This window comes from Oppia nitens, unplaced genomic scaffold, assembly GCF_028296485.1.
Source record: "Oppia nitens isolate AA-2021 unplaced genomic scaffold, nextdenovo-longstitch-racon4-pilon3 scaffold2_pilon_pilon_pilon, whole genome shotgun sequence".
NCBI lineage: Eukaryota > Metazoa > Arthropoda > Arachnida > Sarcoptiformes > Oppiidae > Oppia > Oppia nitens.
Window position 1 is genome coordinate 1,367,501 of NW_026533210.1, and position 21,292 is coordinate 1,388,792.

At 25.2% G+C, this 21,292-nt stretch overlaps 3 protein-coding genes across 3 annotated transcripts; 1 reads left to right on the forward strand and 2 right to left on the reverse strand.

Moving 5' to 3' along the window:
- Nucleotides 1-396: 396 nt before the first annotated feature.
- Nucleotides 397-4,051, reverse strand: LOC128955219 (elongation of very long chain fatty acids protein 7-like). Its single transcript, XM_054300867.1, has 3 exons — nt 3,472-4,051; nt 879-1,060; nt 397-468 (listed from the first exon to the last, which is right to left on the reverse strand). Exons 1-3 carry the CDS (start codon nt 4,049-4,051, stop codon nt 397-399), a joined length of 834 nt encoding a protein of 277 aa, XP_054156842.1.
- A 2,517-nt stretch (nt 4,052-6,568) lies between these two features.
- LOC128955221 (elongation of very long chain fatty acids protein 7-like) lies at nt 6,569-8,355 on the forward strand. The gene is made up of 2 exons (XM_054300869.1): nt 6,569-7,139; nt 8,159-8,355. The coding sequence occupies exons 1-2, from the start codon at nt 6,569-6,571 to the stop codon at nt 8,353-8,355; spliced, it is 768 nt and encodes a 255-aa protein (XP_054156844.1).
- Nucleotides 8,356-9,137: 782 nt separating this feature from the next.
- On the reverse strand, nt 9,138-20,789 carry LOC128955222 (angiotensin-converting enzyme-like). The gene is made up of 29 exons (XM_054300870.1): nt 20,645-20,789; nt 20,293-20,448; nt 20,109-20,196; nt 19,763-19,921; nt 19,368-19,660; nt 18,937-19,064; nt 18,614-18,786; nt 17,994-18,342; nt 17,749-17,871; nt 17,476-17,648; nt 17,172-17,277; nt 15,950-16,151; nt 15,580-15,735; nt 15,383-15,470; nt 14,385-14,733; nt 14,172-14,294; nt 13,928-14,081; nt 12,376-12,570; nt 11,828-11,983; nt 11,634-11,721; nt 11,349-11,507; nt 10,926-11,227; nt 10,687-10,814; nt 10,529-10,576; nt 10,289-10,413; nt 9,828-10,179; nt 9,622-9,744; nt 9,388-9,551; nt 9,138-9,300 (listed from the first exon to the last, which is right to left on the reverse strand). Exons 1-29 carry the CDS (start codon nt 20,717-20,719, stop codon nt 9,188-9,190), a joined length of 4,848 nt encoding a protein of 1,615 aa, XP_054156845.1. The 5' UTR covers nt 20,720-20,789; the 3' UTR covers nt 9,138-9,187.
- Nucleotides 20,790-21,292: the final 503 nt, after the last annotated feature.

Genomic DNA, 21,292 nt, shown 5'->3' on the forward strand with positions numbered 1-21,292 from the left:
CAATATGAGTTTAATCAGATATTAAAATATATTGTAATTTTAAAAATATTTAATATACTTAAATAAAATTACTAAAAATTTATTTATAGAAACAAATTTAAAAACAAAAAATAATTTATATTGTAATATTTTTTTAATATTTTTGTTTGAAAAATTACAATCATATGTAAAATAATAATAATAAACTTTATATCATAATATCATTTTAGTAGTCATAATTATATTTATTATTTATTAATAATTTTAAAATATATATACACAATAATATTTGAAATTTTTTTTACATATTTTTTTAATTTATAGACAAACAAACAAAAAATTAAACACAAAGAGTAGTTAAAATTTATTATTTTAATTAATAAAAATAAAATTATAATATTATTATTATTAATAAAATTATTGAGATTTAGATTTTCTAACATATGATTGTCGATAAAATGACCAAAACATGTAGAAAAACAATGGGGGCTAAAAAAATGAAATAAATAATAAAAAAATAAATAACAAACAAACAAATAACTTAAATATACAGTAATATTGAGATAATAATTAAAAAATAAATAGAAATATTATTATTATTACTTTTGACTATGAATTATCAACAACAACAAAATTATTAATTAAATAAATATAATTTTGAAATAATATATATATATATTATATTTACAGTACATATAATTTATATCATCATTAATATACCGATAATATTGATATATATATATATTATGTCACCAATAATATACCGATTCTATTGATATATACAGTATATCATCAATAATATACCGATACTATTGATATTGAAATACCCCCACCGGTAATAAAAATATCAATACATACGGGTGTATATATATATATATATATAATACTTGTGTGATTACCTGACAGAGTCCCAGATAGGGAAAGATCTTCGGATAACCTCTTTGGTAGACAAAGAAGAATATACTATAGATGGAGAATATGATAAACTGTATCAATTGAATCTGTGTTATGTATCGTTTCCACCACAAGTACTTCTGGACGGACGGTCCCAATGCCGACAGTGCGTAATAGGTGTACATTACTGGTGTGGGAGGGGGTTAAGGGATGGGATGGGAGGCATAGGAATAGGGAGGCAAACAAACAATAATTTAATAGAGATATCAATTTTTAAAAAAAAGTATTAATTAATTAATTTAATATATTATTTATTAAAATTATAATAATTTATAATATGATAAAAAATGACAAATTTATAAATATATTAAAAAAGTTTTATAATATTGAAATATTTACAGATATAGTGTCGACAGCTGACGGCACAGGTATGTAACATAAGTTTTTATTTTGTGGTTTAAATTTTTTTTTAAAAAAAAACTTTTGTTTTATTTGTTATTTTAGGCTAAAAAATTTATAAATTATTTTTTGATATATCTATTAAAATTGTGTTTTTTTTTGTTCAATAGATAATAAAAAAAATAAGTTTTTAAATTTTATTGTTTATTTTTATTTCATTGTAAATCATTAGTTATTTATTTTTATTTTTTTTTGTTGTAACTATTATATAGTATTTTTAAATGATACTATAATTGGTGGGTATTATAGTATAAATCAAGTAAACATATTGTTATAGATAATTGTTAATAAAAACTATTGTAACTATTATTTTGATGGCAATGAACTTAAAACCGATTAAGATCTCTCTCTCTCTCTCTCTCTCTCTCTCTCTCTCTCTCTCTCTCTCTCTCTCTCTCTCTCTCTCTCTCTCTCTCTCTCTCTCTCTCTCTCTCTCTCTCTCTCTCTCTCTCTCTCTCTCTGGAAAATAATAGATAATAATAATAAATATAAAAATAAAATGTCAAACGTATTGTGCAATTCACGTAAAATTGTGTTAAATTTATATATATATATACTGGTAATTGTGTGATAAAATTAGCCGACAATATATATAAATTTATATATAAGTATACTTAAACTTTATTTTTATAGTAATTATTTTTAAAAATAGTAAATCCGGTTTTGTTAGGGAGGAAAAAAATGATGATTGACTTAAATACATTACATTAATAATTACTAGTATTTTATTTAAATAAAATGATTTTTTTTTTAAATACAAATCCTTATTAAATACTAATATTAATAATAATCTGTGACTTCAATAAAAAAAATATTAAAACTACAAATTTTAATCTTAAAGATAACCAAAAATTAAATATATGAATATTATTTAAATTATTATTTTAGTTTATTATTGAATATTATTTATACTGTTATATATATATATTAAATATACTGTACATTATATATATATATATATACTATATATCATATTATTGTATGAATAATATCAAACAAACAAAAAACTTTTCTTTCAAATAAAATATTTTTTAATTAATTATTAATGAAATAAAAACAAATAAAAATATTTTCAATATTAATAACTACTACTACTTTATTTTATTATTAAATGCTTTTGTTTTGTGTGTGTGTGTGTATCACATGTTTTTAATTTATGACTTTTATTAATATAATATTTATTATACAAAAATCATATTATTTTTCATACAATTTTTTTAATTATATTAACTTTTATAATATAATTTTTTTTTTAAAAAATCAATATAAAAAGCACACAAAAATTGTGTCATAAAATCTATATAATAAATACATGTATTATTTTTATTTTTTTGATTTTATAAATGTTTTTTTTCACTAAATCAATTTGAATCACGCAATCATTTAACATTTATTATTATTATTATTATTATTATTATTATTATTATTATTATTATTATTATTTTAAATAATATAATATATAACTTATATATATAAATTAAATTTAATAATTGTTTGCTATATGTTTCTCTTAATTTATATAATACTTGTTGTAAAAGTTGGGATTTTTTTTAACCACATTTACATTAGACATCAGTTATTTTGTATAATAATAATGTAGTTTTTTTACATTATTTTTTTTAACTATATATATTTTAATTAATTGTAAATATCATATTTCATACAATTATTATTATTATTACTATTTAGTACTTTATATAATAAACACATGAATTTATAATAATAATAATAATGTTAAACATTAAAAATAAAATGTTTGACACAAATTATTAGATGATTTTATTTTTTCAAAATAATAATAAATTAATAATAAACATATATGACATTAATTTTGCATTAAATTGAAATAATTATATTTTTTAAAAAATAAATAAATAAAAATTAGTATTTAAATGAGTGATAGAGTTAAATATTTACCCAAATTAATAAATAAATAAAATAAAATATATATATATACATACACTACAACAATAAATATGTATTTTAATAATTAATAATAATTACTAAAAACTATATATAAATATTTGTATTGTAAAAACTCGCAAACTATTAAAATTTATTTTTTAAAAATAAACAAATAAAATAAAAATAAAAATAAACAAGGTTAAATTAACCAATCAAACAATCAAATCCACTAACCTATATGAACCAATGTGTTCAACAATGGGAACAGGGTGGCCGGTCCGCCAAACGGCGATACCTTAATTGATAGATGGGCGAGCACTGGTACTATACTATGATGATAGACATGCAGATTGCTTATCTGGTTATGTTTTTTGCGCAAAACAAAAAATACTGTCTCAATCAGATCGACCAGTTTCGATAGGAAAAACAAATAGGCTAACGATATAATTTTCATAGTCTGGGGACTGGTATCACGGGAGTCGGGCCTTTCAAACTCGTACAGCCGTAGGTCGCGACCAAAATTATGTATCCAAACAATCTGATAGAAAAACCAGGCGTTTACCCAAATCATCGATAAATTATAGATAAGCATCAATCGGCGCAAACCGAATGGCCGGACGTTTTTCATTAGTTTAGGTCCCAGATCTTTGACAAAATAGATATAGAAAGCAATTAGCGACCAGGTAGTCCAGGGGCCGCCCCGAAAAAATGGATGATTGCCGATTCGGGGGTCGCCCTCCAGTTCCCAGAAATCGTGGAGTAAGTACTGGGGCGACACCGATGACACTGGTATGTAGTCAGCGATGATATTCATGTCGAGGGTCGGGTCGAGTCGGGTGTGTTGTTAGGTATTGATTATTATTATTATTATTATTATTGATTTAATTAATTAAATAACTTTTGTTTGTTTTAAATTTTTATATATATTAGTAGATGATATTCAAGGACACTTTATATATGTTATATAAAAAATATAATATTTAAAAAAAACTGTATGACACTTGAAATAAATTTTTTCAAAAAATTTTAAAAATAAATTAATATTTATTAAATTAAATAAATACTTTTTTTGTGTAAATATTATTAATATTTATTTAACCACATAATTAAACAATATATATTTATTAATAGTTTACTAAATATATATTTTTAATGATTATATTTACAAAATAAAAGATTTGTTGTTATCTTTATTATACTATATTTAATATAAATAACATTTAAAAAGTGGTGGAATAAGTCTATGAATTTATTTTCTATTAAATTAGATTTAATTTTTTTTTCTCTAAATAACAATAACTATTAATTAATTATAAATTAAAATAATAATACATTTTATTAAAGTTAATCTGATGGGATGACTACACAGTATATACAGTACACACTAACACACATACATACATATAGCTATAACCATGAAAACTGGAAATACATTTTTTTTCATTCAAAAAAATATAACTAAATTATATAACAAGTGTCTGATCCACAAAAACTGGACTTTCAGTACAATTTATTTTTTTTTGTTATAAACAACACATTAGAGAGAGAGAGAGAGAGAGAGAGACATACATACAGTACAATACAAATTGAGATCTTCAGGTCTCTCTCTCTCTCTCTCTCTCTCTCTCTCCTATCCATACCTACCTATCAGTAGTGATGGTAAACCTCTTTTTTTTTGCTAAATATTTAGGCCGAACCGGGAATACAACAACACAAGTCCAGAGACTACTACCAAAAAAAAAAAATTATTATAAAAATTTATATATAGATATACACTGTGTGTGTGTAATGCAATTTTATTTTTAAAAACTATATACAAGAGTTTAGTTTTATTTTTTGATTATTATTTAGTGAAATAATAATAATAATAATAAAAACAACAAACTCTAATAATGACCCAAATTTTTGTGAGCATATATAGAGGTCAGGTATATATATATATATACACTTATATATGACTTATATGTTGTGTATATAACCTAATGACAAGTCATCTCTCTCTCTCTCTCTCTCTCTCTCTCTCTCTCTCTCTCTCTTTCTTTCTTTCTTTTTTTCCTTAAATTTACAGTTATTTTAGGATAAAGTTTTTTTTTAATTTGTGTATACATTAACCCAAGTATTACTATTTTTATTGAAAGAAAAAGAGCCATAGATTTTGTGAAAATATTTATTATTTTTTTCATTATCAAACAAATGTTTTTTTAATTGTTTTAATAATAGTAGTACTAATGTAAACACGTGTCTGTTATTATTAGCAGTAATTAACATTAATAAACACAACTAATAACTTAATAATAATAATAATAATAATAATTTTATTTAATTTGTAACTTACCGGCCAATAACACCATTACTACTACTACTACTAATTTACTACTATTTAATGTCATAACGATTTTCAAATTACAGTAAGTTTTTCCCAATTTTAACTAAATTACTAATATTTTTATAATATTATATATAATTTATAAATTATTCTCTCTCTCTCTCTCTCCTAAATTACATTAAATTTTGTGTTAATCTAATACAATAGAAACTAATGTATTCAAAAAAAATAATCCCAAAATTTTTTTTTTTAAATATTAATATTATAAATATAATAATATATGATAAGTTATAGTAGCATGTTTGAATTTTAATGCTTGATAATTATTGTTATTAATTTTTTTATTCAATAAATTATTATTTAAATAAATATATAAATAATACTAAAATTATTATAATATTTTTATAATATAATTTTTTTTTAAAAAATAACTATTGATTAAAGATATCCTACAATTAATGGCACAACTGTTTTGGGATTTTTTGTTTGTTTGATTAAATAATAATAATAAAAAAAGTTTTTTTTTCAACAAAAAAAATATTGTAGACTTTACTGAAAATTTAAATATAATAATAATAATTATTATTATTATTTAAAAAAAGAAGATAAAAAAAATAAATAACTAAATGTATATAAAATTATGAAATAAAACTTAATGTTTTGTACAATATTTTCAACATTTTTATCATAGCTAACGGATTGTCAACACATTTATGTATTATTATTATTATTATAAAAGTTTTTTTTTATTATACAAAGTTTGTGTTCAACATAACAACAACAACAACAATAAACATTGTATATTAAAAAAGTTATTATAAAATGTTTTTATAAATCAACTTTTAATTACTATTAATATAATTTTTTTTTATAAAATTTGTTACTATTTTTTTATTTGATTCAAAAGTTACTGTCAAAAAAATAGTAGTGAAAAAATTGTTTGTGTGTTTAAATAAAATAAAAAAATAGTTATATATATATTAGAAAAAATCAATTAATTAAACAATGATTTTATCGTCAATCGCATCGTTAATTGATTTTAAATACATATTTTACGATTTCTGGGAACTGGAGGGCGATCCACGTATCGGCGATCGTCTATTTTTTCAGGGCGGTCCCTGGACAACCTGGTCGCTGATTGCCGGCTACATATATTTTGTCAAATGGTTGGGGCCGGGACTGATGAAGGACCGGGAGCCCTACCAGTTGCGTACACCGATGATTGTCTACAATTTTACAATGATTTTGGTAAACGCCTGGTTCTTCTATCAGATATTCTGGGTATTCAGATTTGGGTTGGATCTGAATTTGGCTACATTTGTACGGCCAGATCCCCGAGATACCGGTCCATTGGCTATGAGTGCCGTACAGTTGGGTTATTTGTTTTTCTTGTCGAAACTGGTCGATCTGATTGAGACAGTGTTTTTTGTTTTGCGCAAAAAACATAACCAGATAAGCAATTTGCATGTCTATCATCACAGTGCCGTACCATTCCTGGTACACCTGTCCCTGAAAGTATGTCCAGTGGGCGGACCGGGCACACTGTTCCCCCTATTGAATACCATTGTCCATATGGGTTAGTAGTATATATATATACTAAATTATTTTATATAATCAATATTATATTAATTAGTATACTATATAAAGCTATTATTTTAATTTTAAAAATATATAATTAATAATATCTATAGTTAGCTTATAAATAATGAGAGATTATTTATTTTTTATATTTATAAAATAATTGAATTAATATTTACAGATTTTTTTGTTGTTGATAATAATTATTTAAATAGATAAATATTTATTTAGTATTTTTTGTTTAATTATTATTATTATTAATATTAGTGTCATAACATTAACTAAAAACAATAACAATAAAAAAAATAAAGTGTGAAAAGTGTTTAAACTATTAAGTGTTTTACTGATAAAAACAAAAAACAAATAAAACATAAAATATTTACTCTAATAGCTCTCATATTTATTAAAAAAATTATTATTTAATATTTATTTTTTTTTTGTACAAATAGATAGCAAATTTTTTTAAAGGAAAAACTATGTTTTAATAATAATAATAATAATAATAAAACTTTAAAAATTATTTGTTATCTATTGTCAATTTTGAAAATACAAAATTTTTATGTTTGTGTGTGTTTGTTATGTTTGACACAATTTTACTAAAATATTATTATTAATATTATTATTTTAAAAATAATAATTATTTGTTAAAATTAATAAATTTAATTTAAATCTCAGTTTACATTTAAAGAAAAACAAACATTTTTCACTAATATTTGTTGTATACAACAACAAAATAATTTTCAAAAAATAATTTAACTAATTTATTAATTAATTAATTAAAATATTTTGCATGTTTATCTATTATATATTGTATATCACACACAAATATCGATGACAACTAAAGTAAAATTTTAATAATAATAATAATAATAATAACATTAATATTCAAATTTAAAAATGTAAATAAACTAATATAAATATTTTTTGTTTGTTTATAATCTATTTAAAAACTAAAAAAAAAATTATTATATATATAAATATATATATATATATCTTATTATCTATACATATATCCAGTGATGTACGCCTACTATGGACTGTCGGCATTGGGACCGTCCGTCCAGAAGTACTTGTGGTGGAAACGATACATAACACAGATTCAATTGATTCAGTTTATCATATTTTCAATCTATAGCCTGATATTTATGTGCTTTCAACAGGACTTTCCCATTATATTCACTTATATGGGTCTCTGTCAGGTAGTTGTCAATTGAAAGAGAGAGAGAGAGAGAGAGCGAGAGAGAGAGAGAGAGAGAGAGAGAGAGAAAGAGAGAGAATATATATATAATTTTTGATTAATAATATTTTTTAATATAATATTTTTTTAGCCCCCATTATTTTTCTACATGTTTTGGTCATTTTATCGACAATCATATGCCAGTAGACAAACAAAGTCACAACAAATGTTGAAAACAAACTAATCTTTTTTTATTATTATTATTTGTGAAATTTTACAAAAAAAATAGTATATTATTGTTTTTTGTTTTTTTTATTAATTAATTATTATTTTTCATTTAATATTTTATGAAATATAACAAATAAATTAAGGACTCAAAAACAAATATATAAATAATATTATATTATAGTTTTGCATTTATTGATGTGTAACTAAAATAAAAAAAAATTATGTGTTATTTGTTAAGATAAAAATATTAATATAAATATTATAATTCTATATAAATAAATATAAATAATAAATATAAATAAAATAAAAAAATATAATAAATAAATATAAATTAAAAAAAAATATTTATTAATTCATTCTTATCTCAAAAAATAATAACAATAATAATATTACTTAACACTTATTTAGTAAAAAAAATAAAACAATTAAAACAAACAAAAAAACAAATTTATATATTTATATATCTATATATGTCATACATATAAATATATACTGTATATACATTTATAAATAATAATTCAACACTATTTCAAAATCAAATTAATTTACAACAACAACAAATAAATACCGATTAGTGTGATAGAGGAGAGGGGAGGGGGTAATGGGTAGGGGTAAGTATTAAAAAATAGTAGGGGGGACAGTTATCCAGATTTTTTACGTTTAGGTACTCCCGATTTCGTTAATCCCGATCCCCTTTTCTTAGAGCTACGAAACTCGACCGGCGCTTGCAATGCATTATCAAAATAGTCTTCAACTGATTGTAATTAATTAATTAATTAATTGTAATAATAGTTAAATTAATTAATAAAAAAAACAAAAACAAGTAGTTGTTGTTGTTTACCATCAAAATCCCAATCGATGGTCTCATTCTTGAGCTGTTCATCCAGAAACTGGTTCAACGGTTCAAAGTACTCGAGCATCGGCTTAGCGTCCATACGATCGGTGCCAGTCATCAGTTCCAGTTGTTTAGGCCACAGATCGGACGATCCGATACTTAACATTGTTCTACATTTAATTATATGATATATAATCTGTTATTTTTGTTGGTTGGTTGGTTGGGGGTGTGATAGCATACCTGAGCTTATTGCCGGCATCCCGATCGCCATCGATATCGCACTCGTATAGTGGTACATTTTTCTGGCTAAACTGGCACAGGGATTTATGAAACTGGAACTGTAGCAAAATGGCTGCAAAATATCTATACAAACATCCACAAAATTTATTGGTGTAATACAATATACAATTTGGAGGGTGGGGTGGGATGGGATGGTAGCTCAGTACCTAATATACTCCATATTGGTAGCGACATGATATTTGGCACCGGCATCAAAGTCCTGTTCGCTGCGTTTGACCGGCGGCGACAGTCCCTGCAGTTGACCCCTCAGTTTCCACCATTGTTTGTTGAGAGCCGAGGCCGGTATCTTTTCGGAAAATACATCCCAGCGCCACTTATCCACCAAATAGGCCCAGGGTAACTGTGCTACTTTGCCCAGGGCCATTTGTAGCTGAAATTTAATGGTTATCTTTTTCATGTATGCCGAGTCCGTATTGAGTTTCAATAGTTTTATTTTGGCCAAATGTTTCGGTGTCGAAACCGATAGGGCTATCATATCGCCGATTGCCTCGTGAAAGCCTATATATTAATTTAATTAAGACACATACAGGTGCTCGGTGTATAAGATATATATTGAATTGTGTAAAATTTATAGGGGTGTTGATAGATATGGCTAAAACAAACATACCAGGATTGCCGCCCTCCCGATAGATACCCGGCTGATCTCTGTAGTTCATAAAGTACTGGATGTGTCCCATTTCGTGATGGACGGTAACCAAGTCGTACATTGTAATGTCAGTGCACATCTTAATCCTAAAATTTTTTTACAGGGACAGACAGACAGGCAAACAGACATATCGATAGACTAAGAGTTAGGAACTACAGTCTAGTACAGGCATACATACATATGCCAACGATTAGCACATACCTAAAATCGTTACCACTGATGTCAAAGAAATCCATGGCATAGGCGTGACTAATCAGACAGACAGACAAAAATAAACACAATTTGCTGAATATTAAAAAACTTTATGTCTTGTTTAAAACACCCCCAACCCCACACAAACACCCCGAAAAAAAACCTACCAAACCATTTGCCGATTGGGTATCTTCTCGATGACCGATCGGTTCCAAAATGTCGGTGTCATCGGAGACAATCCCAAATTGATAAAGAAACTGTCGGCCAATTCAAACATCCGTTTTGCCGTATAGTTCTTTGGACGGGACGGGTAGGGGTGGTGTTGTTGGGTGAGGTGGGGTGGGGTAGAAATAATTGAATTAAAATAAAACAAACAAATTAACCAATCAATCAATCAATAACAAACTTGTCGACGTAGCTCATTGGTAACGTCCAGTTTGGCCACATCGGGATACGGGTCAATACCCGGTTGTTTTTCCATCAGGTTTGCCCAGTCCTGGGCCCACATATTGCCCAATAGATGTGCCGGTATAGTACCGTCCTGGGGATAATCTTTAGTTTCGCCATACTGTTTCCTCAGGTGCATCCTAACGTATGCGTGCAGTTTCTTGTACAGTGGCATCACATCCATGAGCAGCCGTAGGGTTTCCTCTTTGATGTTCGGTGTTTCCCAGGAGGCTAGCCATAGATCGTCCAGTGTATTGAACTCTGTTGGGTGTATCGATAGTTATATATATATATATAGTAAAAAAATATGAACTGTCAGCTTAGGTAGGTAGGTAGGTGTGTGTGTATACATTGTATATATATATATATATATGTCATTTACTTTTGTTTGGCAGTTCATTGAGTTTGGCCGCCCGATTGCCCAACTGGTAGTACTGTATGTAATAGTTGCGCATCTTTTTGCCGGTTTGGGCCCTCCAGTTAACCCACGCCTCCTTAAGTGTTTCATATGATTTTGATTCAGTGAATATCCTTTCGATATCTAACAAAATAGTTGTAAAACAAAACAAAACAAACAAAACAGTATTAGTTATATGAGATTAAGCACATGGAGGAGTAGGGGGAGGGGTGGGTGTAGGGGAAAAGGGTGGTTATCATCATAACATACCAGGTTTAAACTCAAGCATACACTCTCCGTCTACACATATTTTGGCCGTACTGTAGATCTTCTCCATTTTATTTGTCACTTTATAATACTAATATGAAATTATTTGTATGTAAAGGACAGGTATGTCAGATGTCTATGTCTATGTGTTTGTGTGTGTGTGTGTGTCTGTCTGTTTGTCGTTATAATGGACATACCTTTTTCTCTTCGGCCGGTTTCAGTGCCGACGTCCCGATGACGGCTATCTTTTCAAATTGTCGACTATTGAATAGTAAAAAGTCGGTCCAATTATACTGATTGACTTCATGGGTCCACCGTTTTTGGAAAGCGCTTAACAATTCAATAGATTTTGACTGCATTTTGTTGTTGTTGTTTCAATCAATAGAAAAACACAATTTAAAAAAAAAATCAAAATCATTTTATAGATATGAGGTTAACACACATACACACACACATGCAGACACACACACAAACCGACACATACACTCATACATACCCACACACACACATACACACACATACATACACACACACACACACACACACACACACATAGACACACACACACACATAGACACACACCCATACATACACACACAAATAGACACACGCAGACACATACAAACACACACACAAACACACCAATACATACATACATATTTCACACACACACACACACACACACACACACATACAGTCAAATACACACCCACGCACATACATACATAAGCACACACACACACACCTTAATGGCCAGTTTGGCTTCGGTCATATCGGTATCGTAGTCCCAGTTTGTATTACACAATCGGTTTTGTTGGACGATATATTCTTTGTCAAAATTGGCCAAAAGATCGGTTCCTAACGATTCATCAGTGATCACATGTTTAGGTGTTTTTGGTTTTGTTGTTTTGTTGGTTGGTTTGCATTCAATTAATAAACATTTTAACGACAATATTATTATTAGTAGTAATAGTTGTAGTAATTGTAATAATTGACTATTAATTAATAATTTCATCACTTAATATATATATAAATTAAATATTTTACTATATATACATATTAGATAAATATATATTCATATTATGCATATACTGTTTACATACATACATATATATGTAATTATTATAATAAAATTTATAATAGAAATTATTATTATTTATTTTTTTAATTAATTAAAATCATTTAGTTTAACATAAATAATATCTCAATGATATCGTATATATATATATGTTTTGAAAATCAATTAATTTTGTTGCTATTAAATAAGTAATTTAAATTAATTTTTTATTATTATTTATTTTCATATGTAATTAAATTCAATTGATTCAACTATTAAGGACAGTATAATACAATAAAGTAGAAATAATTTTTAATTTATAAACAATTATCTATAAATAAATATATATAAAAAATGTTAATAATAATACTAAACATTAATTAAAACCATATGTTTTGAATTTAAAAAAATAAATTATAATTACTCAATTTTGAAAAATATACTTTTTTAAAAAAAATTATATCATTATAAATAAATAGACATTTAAAAATAATCTATATTTAATAATAATACATAAAAAATTTCATATATTAGTATTAATCTAATAATTATTATTATTTTATTTAAATCAATACTACAGTAAATAGAAATATTATAAGTTTTAAAAATAATATTAAAAATAATTTTATTATAATATTTAGTAGTAACACACAGTTTTTTTATTTATTTATAAATTTAATATTACATTTTAATAAAACAAAAAATATCGTCAATTTATGTTTTAAATTTATTATGAAAAAAACTTATGACAACATTTAAACTTTAACTTTTTTTCAATTTTTGCATGTACATTTTTCTAAACAAAAAATTAATTATTATTATTATAAACAATATGACATAATATAAAAATAATACGGTAATTAAATTAAATACTTTATTAAAATTGTAATTTTAAAGTTTTTTATATATATATATTTATTCATTGGGATTAATTACAATTTAAAAAAAAATAATTATACATTAAATACTGTGTATTTAATACTATTTAATATATTTCAGTTAATACTGTAGAAAACTAATATTATTGAATTATATATTGAAATCATTTAGTAAAATAAAATTTATCAATAATCTAAATAATAATAAATCCGCTTATAATGTAGTAAAATAGTCATTAACTAAAACAAAAAACAAACAAAAAATTAAAACACAATTTAGGATTAAAAACATTAAATGATTAATAATTTTATGTTTTTTTTAAATGTAATAATTTATATAAATCATTGTATTTCCAGCCGACTTTAATACCGGCCGTTTTGATCTCATTGTCCAAATAGTCGTTCAATGGTTTAAAATATTGAATCATTGGCTGAACGTCTAGTTTATCGGTAGTTCCCGTAAACTCTTTCAATATGACTGGCCATGTCTTACTCGAACCCTTTGACAACATAATCCTGTTTTTTTATACAAATAAATAAATAAATATATATTTAATATATTTTCAATTTTTTTTTGATTTTAATATTACTGTAATAATAGATTACTTCAATAGATTACCGGCTTCTTTGTCGCCATTGATATCACAATTGTGTAGACTTTCATTTTTTTCCCGAAAACTGCATAACTTTTGGTGAAATTGAAACTGCAATATATGTGACACAAAATATCTGTAAAATTGAAACCAAATTAACCCACAAAAAAACAATTGTAACTAAAAATTAAAAATCTATTATTATTATTATTATTATTACATTTACCGGATGTATTCAATATTGGCCGATATATGCATTTTGGCTCCGGGATCAAAGTCGCGTTTGGTGCGTTTGACTGGCGGCGATATACCCTGGTATTTGAGTCTCAATTTCCACCAGTGTCGGTTCAGGTCGGCCGATGATGTCTGGCCATTGAACACATCCCAACGCCACTTATCCATAATATAGGCAAACGGCAGAAATGCCAACTTATCCAATGCCATCTGCAACTGAAACTTGATGTCCAACTCATGGGTCGCATGAACTGAACTATTCAATAGTTTGAGGACATCTCTCAAGTGTTTGGGTGTCTGAACTGATAGTGCCATCAGATCGCCAATTGATTCGGTAAATACTTGAAAATTAATAGAAAATAATAATTATTTTTTTTTGAAAAAAACAAACACAAAAACATCATTATGTATTTTATTATATAAGGTTATAATATAATAAATAATTAATAAATAATATACTAATGTGACCCCTGCCTATACGGTTAATGGTTTGGGTAGATAATAATACCCTGGGTAATAATCATAATAATAGCTAACTGACCTTTATGGTGATTAACCCGATAGATGGTTGGCTGATGTTTGTATTGTTGATAGCACTGTACGACACCAATCATATGGTAAACAGCCAGCAGATCCCTCATTGAAATGTTTGTGCACTAAATAATACGGTAATCCTTATTTGATTGATCCATAAAATCATATGAATTTGCGTGACTAACAAAATATATATATATATATATATATTTACTCATAATTATTATTATTATATATATAGTAGTCTACTGTTATAATCATAACCATCACCTACCAGACCATGTGTTTGTCGGGTATTTTCTCGATAACCGATTTCTGCCAAAATTCATCGGTCATCGTATCCAAACCGAGATCAACGAAAAACTTTTCGGTTGTCCTAAACATTACGTCCCTACATTACGTTACGAATTATATGAAAATAAACTGTTTTTATTTAATTTGATGTTTATAAGTTACCTGGCTCAAGTGATAAATTATGTTTGCCTTTAACATTAATTTTGGCCGTACTATAGATTGTTTCCATATTAGTTGTAACTTTATGATACTATCAATTAGTTTATTATTATTTTTAAAAAATTTAGAATAATTAAAATGAATATTTGTTTAATAAAAAATGATAATAATAATAATTATTAAATTAATTTTTATGTCACCATATCTTCGTCGTCCTTATCGAGAGCTGCCGTCCCAATGACCGCCAGTTTCTCGAACTGACGCTTAATGTACGGCTCGAATGTCGACCAATTGAATCGTTGAGTTTGAGCTAACTGTGCTTTTTTGTAGTTATTATACCGAACATTAGCAGCATTCTAATAGTAGGACAGTTGGTGGTAGTGGTGATGATGGTGACAATTTGGGACAGTTAGCAAAAAATATATATATAATAAATTGTATTTTAGTTGATCCGTATGTTTATCAACTGTTAATTATAACCAAACTTTTTTGTTTGTTTGTTTGTTATAACCCCTTCCCCGGGTATATCCCCGGGTTAGCTAAGTTAACTATACAGAGTATACTACATACCCGTGCTTTTTCGGTATCCCTATTAATATTGACCGCATAATTCCATTCACCTTGTTTCTTTAAGTTATTTTCCATTGCCAATACATGGTTAACATAGGACAGGTAGTTTTTGGCAATTTCCTGGTCAGTTATCTTGTCATTAGTAGTGTTGGTTGTGATGATGTCGGTATAGGTGTCGGTATCCAATACCATACCCGGATCACTAACATTGTTAGCATTGATAATAGTTGTTATTATTAATAGAAATATTACTAACAATAATAGATCTATTGTTAGTTTAAATCTATTAGTCATCATTATTAATATACAGTATTATTATTATTATTTTATTTATTTTATTATAAACACAAAAATTATTTTAATAATTATAATAATACAAAACCATATGTTTGTCTAAATTAATGAATTATATGATTACTATATTTTCAAAAAATTATACTTTACTTATAATAATTACACATTATATTACTATTGATATTTAGTATTGATTTTTGAAAACATTGATTATAAAAAAATCTAATAGGTAAGATATTTAATTATAAAAAAGAAAATATTAAAGTTAAATTATTAGCTTTAAATTTTACCATTAAAAAAATTTTATTATAATAAATTATGAATAGTAATCTTTGAATATAATTGTAATTTTTTAATTAACTTACATTATTAGCATTTATAATAGTTATTATTAAAAATATCAGTGACAATAATAATAATAATAATTATTATTATAATAGATCTTTAGTTTATGTTTATTAGTTGTCATAATTACTGCTGTATATTATTAATATTATTTATTAATACATTATAAATAAATAAATAAATTAAATTAAATTGAATTATATTATAAAATAAATAAAATTAGCAACAACAACAAACAATTAATTGATAATATTATTACTAAATTAAATTGTATTTTGTTTTTTATTATTTTGTTTTATTAATTTCAAACATTTATAAGTAAATAAATAATAACAAAAAATTTCAATAAACAATAAATTTATATGAATTTCAATGAATAGTAAATTTAAATATTTAATAGTTTTAAATAAAATAAAATAAATAAATACAAAACAAATAGTTTGTAAAAACCATATGTTTGTAAATAAAAAAATTATATATAATTATTTAATTTTGAATACTTATAATATTTTGAATTAATTATTATTATTATTTAAATAATTGATCATTTATTGAGTTGTTTAGTATTTTAATTTTTTAAAAAAATGTTAGTCTATTAGCATAATTAGCCACAAATCTGGCCAAAATTGTCGATAATATTGTAAATGTTTTAAATACTGGATTTGATGATGAAGTAAAATAGTCATCAACTAAACAAACAAACAAAAAAATAACAAATAAAATAATTAATTATAAAATAACAAACAAACACAACAACAAAAAATCTAGATTTTAAATTATCATTTTAAAGGAATAAAATATATATTTTTTATAAAAAAATCTTATATTTAAATAATATATAAAAATTAAAAATAATTATAAAATCTAAAAATAAATTATATATAAACCATTTGAATCCCAGCCAACTTTAATATCGGCAGCTTTGATCTCACTGTCCAAATAGTCGTTCAACGGTTTAAAATACTGGATCAACGGCTGGACATCCATTTTATCGGTATTTCCCGTAAACTGTTTCAATATGACTGGCCATGTCTTACTCGAGCCCTCTGATAACATAATCCTGTTTTCATTTTTTTTACAAATAAATAAATAAATATAAATAAATATTTATAATTATTAAAAAAAAATATAATTAAATATAATATTAAATAAATAATGACTTCAATAGTTTTCCGGCGTCTTTGTCGCCATCGATATCGCATTCGTGAAGTTTTTCATTATTTTCCCGAAAACTGCATAATTTTTGGTGAAATTGAAACTGCAATATATGTGATACAAAATATCTATATATATATATATATAAAACAAAAACAAAAAAAATAAGATTTTTTTTTAAAGTAATAATTCAATTGCAAACATCAATTATAATCATCAGTCAATCAATCAATCAATTAATCATTTTTACCGGATATACTCAACACTGGCCGGTATATGATATTTGGCTCCGGGATCAAAATCGTTTTCGCTGCGTTTGACTGGCGGCGATATACCCTGGTATTTGAGTCTCAGTTCCCACCAATGCCTGTTCAGATTGGCTGATGATGTCTGACCGGAAAACACATCCCAACGCCACTTATCCATAATATAGCCAAACGGCAGAAATGCTAACTTATCCAATGCCATCTGCAACTGAAACCTGATGTTCACATCATCGGTCACCTGAACTGAACTGTCCAACAGTTTGAGGACATCTCTCAAGTGTTTGGGTGTCGACACTGACAGTGCCAGCAGATCGCCGATTGCCTCATGAAATCCTATTTATTTATTTTTTTGATTAATTAATTAATTTTGATTTTGATTAATAGTATTTATAATTAGTTAATAGTATTTATAATTAGTTAATAGTATTTATAATTAATCAATAGTATTTATAAATAAACATATATATATATATATAACTAATTAATTTAAAAAAATAAATAAATTTATAATTACTATTATACTAATAATAATACCTATAACTAAAACTAGTACTTTAATAATAAGGATAATAATAATAATAATAATAATAACTAACTAACTGACCTGGATTAGCACCTTCCCGGTAAACTGTTGGCTGATTTTTATACTGTTGATAGTACTGGATGTGTCCCATTTCGTGATGAACTGTAATCAGGTCCTCCATTGTGACATCTGTGCACTGTTTGATACGGAAGTCCTTTTTCGGCTGATCCATAAAATCCCAGGCAGAAGCGTGACTTTTTATTTTTATATACAGTTATATATACAGTATATATATTAATATATAGTATGTTAGATATATATGATATATAATTATTAATAAATATCAATAAAAACAACTAATAATAAATCCTAATCCTAATAATCATAACCACATCATCACTTACCAGACCATCTGTTTGTCGGGTATTTTCTCGGTAACCGATTTCTTCCAAAATTCATCGGTCATCGGATCCAATCCGAGATCGACGAAAAATTTTTCAGCTTTTTTAAACATTACGGTTGCGTTATATCCCTTTAATTAAAAAAAACAAACAAATAAATGACAATTGATTATAATATTAATGTTTTTTTTTGTTGTTTAATAAATATTTGTTAATAATAAATAATAATAATAATAATAAATATGTTAGATAATAAATATATTGTTATAAACCAAATAATTAGTTAATTTTTTTGTCAATAATTTGATAGTTTGTTGATATTTTTGTATATAATTGTTTCAATAAAAATTAAATAAATAATGTTTAATTAAAAATAATTAAAAGCTATATATATTAATATATTATATTATATATTATATTAATTTACTGATTACCTGATCAATCATGGCTTGTTTAACATCAATAGTTTGGGCATCGGGACCGATACCATCAACCGTTTGCAATATATTGCTCCACTGTTGGGCCCACATATTACCCAACAAGTGTGCCGGTATTGTACCATCTTTGGGCATTTTACCCGGATATTTCTCAGATAATTTATGTCTAATATAAGCGTGTAGTTTCTCGTAAAACGGTTTCAAACCGTCTGTCCATAGCTTCTCTGTTTGTTCCTTAATATCGGGTGTTTCCCATGAAAACAGCCACAAGTCGTCCAGTGTTTTAAACTCTTTTTTTTTTTATTTACAAATATGTAAAATATATAAATAAAATTATATTATAATAATAGTTAATAAAAACTATTGTATATAATAATAATAATAATACATACCCTTATCGGGTAATTTGTTTAGTTTTGCCGCTTTGTTGCCCAACTCATAGTATTTAATAAAATCGTCTCTCATTTTACTACCGGTTGCGTCCCTCCAGTTAACCCATACCTCCTGTAGTTCATCATAATCATCGGATTCGGCCATTATTTTTGTTAAGTCTAGAAAATAATAATAATATTAATAATAAAAATTATTATTATATTATAATTATACTGTATATATATATACAGTATATTGTAAATTATAACTTAACTAGGACATTTATTTTTAAATAAATATATATATTTATATTTTTAAATAAATTTATATATTTATATTTTTTAAAAAAAATCGTAATATCCATACCTGGCTCTAGTGATAAATCTTTTCTATTTTTGACATTAATTTTAGCCGTACTATAAATTGTCTCCATGTTGCTAGTTACTTTATTATACTAGGTAAATTTTTTAATTATTATTATTATTTTATTTAATTAAAAAAAAACAAAAAATAATTATTAAAGCAAAAAAAACATTTTTTTTTAATCTACCGTTTCTTCGTCGTCCTTATCGAGAGCTGCCGTCCCAATGACACCCAGTTTCTCGAACTGGCGTTTAGTAAAAGGTTCAAATGTGGACCAATTGAACCGTTGGGTATCCGATAACTGTCTTTTTTGAAAGTCATTAAAACGTACAGTTGCAGTGTCCTAATTAGGTTGAGAGGTGGGGTATGGTAGGGTAGGGTGGGTTAGGAATAGCATAGTGTTTAGTCAAATAAAACAAACAAAATTATTTTTACTTATGCTATGATTATTTAGGCTATATTTAGGTTGTATTAGGTTTATTTAAATCACCCACATCAATTATATATACAGTATATATATATATATATATTAGACATACCCGTGCTTTTTCCGTATCATCATTAATATTGACGGCATAATTCCATTGGGCCTGGGAGTTTATATTGCTTTCCATAGCCAATGCATAGTTGACATAGGACAGGTAGTTTTTGGCAATTTCCTGATCGGTTATCTTGTTGATGTCGGTACCGGTTTCGGCACCCAATGACTGACCATTTTTCAATAATAATATTAACAATACTACTAATAATATTGGATTTATTATATTAGTTGACATTAGTATTATTATTATTATTATTATGAAATTATTATTAAAATTTTATTTCAAACAATTTCAAATAAAATCAAAAATATTATCTAAATTATTTAAAACAAAAATAATTTTTTAAAAATTAATTTGGTTTTATTTAATTATTATTTAATTATTATATTAATTAAAGTATAACCAGATTACTGGTTTGATTGAATTTTAGTACTGTATACTTATAAATAAACTAAATAATTAAATAATTTTTTAAAATTTTTTTTTATTTTAAAAAAACTAACTTATATACGATAATATAATTTAATCATAATTATCATCAGTATATTTTATTTTTTATTACAATATTAACAATAGTAAAAAATGTTATTTTTTATGACTTAAAAAGTTATGTTTTTTTTTTAAAAAAAAAATTCATACATATAT